The sequence below is a fragment of the Oryx dammah genome, unplaced genomic scaffold, assembly GCF_014754425.2.
Source record: "Oryx dammah isolate SB20612 unplaced genomic scaffold, SCBI_Odam_1.1 HiC_scaffold_23, whole genome shotgun sequence".
In the NCBI taxonomy this organism is placed as follows: Eukaryota; Metazoa; Chordata; class Mammalia; order Artiodactyla; family Bovidae; genus Oryx; species Oryx dammah.
Genome location: NW_024070207.1, coordinates 8,051,070 through 8,058,137, shown reverse-complemented (window position 1 = coordinate 8,058,137; position 7,068 = coordinate 8,051,070). Strand labels below are relative to the sequence as shown.

At 44.6% G+C, this 7,068-nt stretch overlaps 1 protein-coding gene across 1 annotated transcript in view; it reads left to right on the top strand.

Moving 5' to 3' along the window:
- The window catches only part of BHLHB9 (basic helix-loop-helix family member b9), a 54,837-nt gene extending 48,222 nt beyond the window's left edge, over positions 1-6,615 (top strand). Inside the window, exons 3-5 of the mRNA XM_040266297.1 lie at positions 2,110-2,205; positions 2,539-2,617; positions 2,937-6,615. Of these exons, the coding sequence (XP_040122231.1) occupies positions 3,087-4,793 (1,707 nt within the window). The 5' untranslated portion in view covers positions 2,110-2,205; positions 2,539-2,617; positions 2,937-3,086 and the 3' untranslated portion in view covers positions 4,794-6,615. The remainder of the gene's footprint in view (positions 1-2,109; positions 2,206-2,538; positions 2,618-2,936) is intronic.
- Positions 6,616-7,068: the final 453 nt, after the last annotated feature.

The following is a 7,068-nucleotide window of genomic DNA, read 5'->3' as shown; positions in this document are numbered from 1 at the left end:
GGCCCGCGACCCCCCTACGCTGCAGGGCCCGAAGCGTGGGGGTGGTCGCCGCAAGGAGGGCGGCGCAGGATGGCGGAAGGCTGGCGGGGCGGCGCGGCGGGGCTCCGCCCCTCAGGCTGGCATTCCTCCCGGCCCCGCCCACTGTGGGTCGGAACTACGGTGGGCCTGCGAGGGGGCGTCGAGCCCGTTCGTGCCGTATCTCTCCGCCCCCCTTGCTAAGACTCTCGCAGCGAGCGGTCGGTACCGCAACCTGTGCAGCCCCTGCGGGGTTTGGCGCGGGGGGCGGGAGCCCTCTTTGCCATTCTGCCCTCACGGCGAGCCGTGGGAATCGAGAGGGGAGCTGCGACCGGAGTGGGGAGGCCGACCACCGGGACCTTGCGCCTGCGAAGGCAAGTGGGGGTTTCGCGGGCGACGACCGGCTCACAGGCTGCCCTGGGCAGCCTGAGGACGGGGAGGCGAGCGGGTCGGAGCCGGACCCTTAGAGAGTCCTGAGCGCCTGGGGACTGGCGCTGAGAAGGCGGCGACCGGCGCGGGCCGGGGCCGGGTCTTGGCCGCAGGGGCTCCCTCGGATGCTGGGGAGGCGAACGACGTGGACAGTCCTTGGCGGGCTTTCCGGGCGCCTGTGCCCCGCCCTCGACGGCGCCAGTGCGGGGAGAGGGCTGTGCGGGAAGCTGCTACCGCCGACATGGCGGAGGGAGCCGGTGTGGGGGCCCCGGGGAGGCCGCCGGAGCCGGGACGGGAGCAGCCCGGGCCACGGTTCTGCCAAGGGTCCTGTCGTGCCCTCTTTGATGTCAGTCTTCTGTCTGCGCAGTTGATCTGGCGACTTCAATTGAAGGGGAACTGAGCGCATAGATTATGAAGACACCAGAATGACAAATCTGTTGCTTCTTAACACAGCTGTTTAGTTGCCTTCTGTATTTAGCTGTTGCACGTGTCAAATGCAAGCAGATGACACGGTGAGGAGTCCGTAGGCTTTCACAGGAAGGAGCCATATCAATAAATGATGTATTAATCCACGTTTCTCGTTTGGAACCTGTTTTCTGGACATCCTAGCGCACTTGAATATGTTGAAGTGTGGCAATGGCTCTTTATAATAGAGAGGAAATTTTTCTGCAGGGTCAGTCTAGAACGCATGAAGTCAGTCTGCCCATTCAGTTTCTGGTTCTGGAAACCCAAACCCATTTTCCCTTCACAGCCACTCTCATTTTGGTGCAGAAGCAGTCCCACAGAATTTTGGAGTTACTGGGAAAGGAAAGTGAAGTCGTTCAGTCGTGTCTGACTCTTTGCGACCCCGTGGACTGTAGCCCCACCAGGCTCCTCCGTCCATGGGATTCTCCAGGCAAGAATATTGGAGTGGGTTGCCATTTCCTTCTCCAGGGGATTTTCATGACCCAGGGATCGAACCCAGGTCTCCCGCATTTCTGGGCCACCAGGGAAGCCCCTGAGAGTTACTGGGAGTGGGTATCAATTCTGAAAGGTGAGAGACGTTTATTCACTTATTCCTTGATTCTTCAAAAGGACATTTTAGGAATTCTGGGAATCTGTTCATTAACCTGGTACTTTTCTACCTTTGTCAGCACACTGTTTTGGTGTTTTACTGAATGTCCCTCCCTTTCATGCAGTGTGTGACTCTTCAGCTAGTGGACTGTTCTGTGGTGGTAAAGACAGCATCTCCTGAAACCACCTGCTGTGTGGCCTGGCTGGCATAGGTGGTGAATGAGATCGGAACTATGTATGTGTGGGGAAGGGGAAAAGGCTGCAGCATGCAGGATGGTATTGAAATGATAGCCCCCATTATCTTCACTGCCTGCCTTCTAAATACAGTTGCCTATGTTCCACTACCCACTCTTGCATCTCATATTTTTGTTCAAGGGAGGATGTGATGCCTCTGCTAGGAAAATGACTGACTTTAGTTGGGAGGTATGATTAGACAAGCTGCAGGTCTCTAGCCGGGGAGTGGATGGGAGATCACTTGGGAAGAGCAGAGAGATGGGAGACATTTTTCATGGCCTTGAATATACAGAAGTGTGTGTTGTAACACTTGTGATGGGTGTTGGGTCATCTCAGTCTCTTCTGTTTTCTTTCCTATTTTTTTTTTGTCTTTCATAGATTTGTTCTTTTCAGAGTCCTGTAGAAATCTGCAGGTAGCTGTTCTCTTTGAACTTGATTAGGAAAGAAGACGAAAGCTATTCATTTGAATCCAAGGTGAGTGTGAGCATGAGCACCCTCATTGATTGGGAGTGGGAATTGGCTATTGACAAGTAAGACCAGATCACATCTTGAAGCCATTGTATTCCAACTTCTCACACACCTTTGCCTTCACATTTATCTATAGGAAATGGGGATGGGATAAGACACAGTTGTGCCTATAGGGTAATTGATGGATACCCAGGAAGTGGAGAAGGATAACATGGAAGAGGATCAAGGAGGCCAGAAACAAAGCTCTAGATTTGGAAAGGCAGGTATTGGGTTTAGAAGCCAGAATGCATATCTACCAAATGCTTAAAGTTCCAATCCCTTCTGTGTTTTTGTTCATAGGTGCACCTGTGAGTTGACTATAGGGCTTATCAACACCAGAAGCAAGAGAAGAGGAGAAAAGTCCACCATATCAGTGCAGGTTGGTGTGAAGCATACCAGGATAGACCTGTGGGGTATAGTGGTATATCCCAGAGGGGCTATACCCCTTAGTCTCGCTCACTTTCACCAAACTTTCTCATCATCTCTGTTCCTATTTGATGCAGAGAAAAGAAAAGTGTCTGGACAGGGCTTTGTTGGGCATTAGTGGGACTATGGTAGGGATAAAATGAAGTAAAAACATTTTCTACTATTCTACTCTTACCATACAATCCATCTGTACTCTCACGTTCTATGTGACTCTCTGCATAGAAAAATGCAGTTGGAAGAGACTGAAAGCTCGTTTTCTTCTTCCACCTCAGGTCTGTCTCCAGTGCTAGCTATGGTGGCTTTGGAGTGACAGAAGATCATCACCTTCAACCTAGTAAAAGAATATTAGGGCACTGGCCCAAGACATATTGAGAGCCAAGGCCAAGACCGTGTAGAGCCATCTGTATAACTGGGCTTCGGCTATGGCTGGAGCTAGGAACAGAAGGAATAGGAATAGAAAGAATGAGAATAAAAAGAAGGCCCGAACTGAAAAGAGGGCTGTTGTAGAAGCTGAAGGAAAAAGGGAGGCCACTGATACAGTCAGATCAGCTGAAGGAAAGAGGGAGGCTACTGGTACAGCCAAAACCCAGGCCAAAGCAATAACCAAGGCAGGGCCTCGGGCAGATGCAGTGGCAGTGGGGAAGGCAGCGTCTAAGAACAAGATTGTTACTGAGATGAAAGAACATCTGCCAGATGTCCGTCCCAAAGCTGAAGATGAGGCCGCTAGAGCAGCTCGATTTTGTTCTGCGGCTCAGGCTACTGCTGAGTCCAGGTTTACATGCAAAGATAAGACTCGTACGGATACCTTGTTTGGGGCTGGAGAAGAGGCCAATGTTGGTTCCTGGTTCTGGAATGGAGAAAAGATTGGTAAACATTTCAGTGCTAAGGATGAAGGTAAAGCTGATACTGGTCCCCCATCCTGTGCTGAGAAGTTGGAGCCTGTGGCTGGGACCAGCTGTAAGGCTAGGCCAGGAGCTGAGGAGGAGGAGGAGGAGAACGTTATTGGGAGCTGGTTTTGGGAAGGAGATGAAACTAGTTTTGACCCTAACCCTAGACCTGTGAGCAGGATAATTAAGCCTCAGCCTGTGGATGAAATTAATGAAAAAGATAGGCCTAAGGACTGGTCTGAGGTAACTATATGGCCCAAAGCTCCTGCTGTAACTCCAGCAGTGTTAGGCTTTAGATCCCAAGTGACATTTGAGAAAAAGCCTCCTTCATATTTTGTCCTGGCTTCTGCTGAGGAAAATACCTGTTCTTCGCCTGTGGCCACAGCAGCAGCACGCCCTTCTAGAAGCACTTCTTCTAGCTCACAGCCTGTCTCTGAGTTCCCATTTGGTTCTGACCCTTGCATCCAGACCATAGAGGAAATTAGGCGCCAAATCAGGATCAGGGAAGTGAATGGGATTAAGCCATTTGCTTGCCCTTGCAGAATGGAATGCTACATGGATTCTGAGGAGTTCGAAAGACTTATTACCTTACTTAAGTCAACTACTGATCCTCTCATTCATAAAATAGCTCAGATTGCAATGGGGATCATTAATGTTCATCCATTTGCTCAAGAGTTCATTAATGAGGTGGGTGTAGTGACACTTATTGAAAGCTTGCTCAGTTTTCCTTCCTCTGAAATGAGAAAAAAGGCTGTCATTACTCTGAATCCCCCTTCTGGGGATGAAAGACAACGCAAGGTTGAATTACATGTTAAGCATATGTGTAAAGAAACCATATCTTTTCCCTTGAATTCACCTGGACAGCAGTCTGGATTAAAGATATTAGGACAACTGACTACTGATTCTAACCATCATCACATTGTTGCCAATTACTTTTCAGAGCTTTTCCATTTGCTGTCCCTTGGAAATCGTAAAACTAGAAATCTTGTTTTGAAAGTACTTTTGAATATGTCTGAAAATCCAACTGCAGCCAGAGATATGACCAATACAGAATCATTAGCAGCGTTAAAACTCATCTTTAACCAGAAAGAGGCAAAAGCCAATCTCGTTAGTGCTGTGGCCATATTTATTAACATAAAAGAGCATATCAGAAAGGGCTCGATTGTAGTCGTTGATCACTCCAGTTATACTACTCTCATGGCCATTTTCCGTGAAGTTAAAGTGATTATTGAAACAATGTAAAATGAACTAGAAATAAAAGAGAATGCTTTTAACAATCTACACACTTGAATAGGCTGGCTGTTCCCAAAGAGCCATGCGTAATGTTTTGGTTATTACAGTGTGCATGTTATGAATTACATCTTTAACACAGTATTACCTGTGACAGTCTAGCCTGAGCTAGACCATTCTGGGGTGTCAGTGTTTCATTCTCAATTAATATCTTGTGTAGATGGAGAGCTTTTTAACATTTTACTTAATTTCAGATAGTAAACTGCTGCATCGTAAGGAAGCTAAACTTGTTCATTAGTAGCTGCTTAAATCCATTTACAATTTCAAATGATTAAAAAAGATAATATCATTGAATTTATAATCTAGTTGCATAAAAAAGGCATATACACAAAAAGATATCTAATGATACACATGAACTCATATGTGTATATATGTACACAAACATATATATATATACCGCACATGCTCATTGCCAAATGTGCACTCTCAATATATAATGGCAGGGTTGCTTGCTACAGGCTGTTTAACGTAAAAGGAATTACTGTTTTTCCCCTATTCTACCTGAATCAGATAACTCATTCTACAACATACAAATGGCCCTGAATCTCAGATAAAATGTAATATTCATTTTTATTTTGATAACTACATTTATAACTCATTTTTTGGCTATTTCATTTATGTCAAGTCATACAGACGAGAAAGGAGGTAGGTGTAAAGAGGAAACAATTTCCAGAGTACCTACTGTTAATGTCAGTAACTGTGTTAGCACTGCATATTACAGGTTTCCTCTTTTCAACAATGGTTCTCTGAGCTATGTACTGGTATTTTTTTTACGATTATAACTCATTCTGGATCACCTCCAATGAGAATTAGGGAGGTTAAATCATTTTTCCTAGATTTACATGGCAGACAAGTGGCATTGCTATTTTGTCTGATACCAAACCCGCTCTCGTTGCCCTGCTACCTTATAGCCCTCTTCCACTTTTTTGTGTGGCAGCCTTCATGGCTCACAGATCGATTTTAATGATCAAATTTTGCTGTAGATAATGCTCCTGCCAGTCTTGCAATTCTTAACTTCCTCTGAATGCACATGTCCATTAGGCATTTGGCTAAACCTTGCTGGAGTTAGAAGAAAAGTCTAGGATGAATGTGTATGGATTTCACTGGTAGTGTCTGGGAAACAGTTGGTGACCAAAACAGCTGAATGGATAAGATGTAAATTTGGAGTCAAAACAATTGAAATTTGCTATATGACCTTATGGGCTTCAATCTGTATGTACTTTCTCCCTCTAAAGAACTAGAGTCATTCTGTACATTGTTTCCTACCTTACGTTTTAAAAGATAATTGTTTTCTTCCTCCTTGCAAAGCTACCTTAATTTGTTTACCATTTGTAATTTAATTCTCCTGTGAGTCATGAAAAGATAAAACCGTTCTATCTTTTACTAGTAGGCAAGCCTACTCTCTGTATTTGTACCAGCTAAAACTGTATGGGATAAACTTAATTGGAGAAATTTAGGCCCAGGCCTAGAACTGCAGCTTCATCAACACAAAACAGGAAAGCTAGGAGAGAAGCTGATGCCTCAGTCTACATGATAGTGATTCCTGAAGGTCTGCTATAGCTCTGTTTTCTAAAACTCATGGTAGGAATTAGAACCTCTTATCTGAGTTGAAGTGAATGTCTCAGTATGTAAAAATATTGGATTATATACTTTGTTAAGAAGTTAAAATGAAACAGGACCATACTGTAAATACTGTTTGTAACTTGCCTTCTCCTGGTCCTCCACTGTCTCTTGTGACTATCTTTCCATATCAATAAATAGACTTCTACAAATATTTTTGAATCTCTTATTTAAAGTTTTTCTTGTGTTAACATTTGGTGCCTAGTACTCTATAATCTTCCATTGCATATCCTCTTAATAAAGAATCTGCATAAACTTATTCTCCTATAAAAATAAGACTACAGTATTCTGCAACTTGCCTTTTGTCCTTTCAGTTATCTTTCCAATTTAGTATTCTGTGTATCTACCACATGCTTTTTATTTAATAGCTTTATTGAGATGTAGTTGACATATATCAAACCCTACATATTTAAAGTATACAATTTGATAAGTTTTAACATATGTATACAGACATGAAACCATCACCATAATCAAGATAGCAAACATATCCATCACCTCGAAAAGTTTTGCCATGCCCCTTTGTAATCTCTCCTTCCCATTTCTCCCTATGCTGTCCCAGACAACCACTAATCTGTATTTTGACAATATAGAGTCATTTTCATTTTCT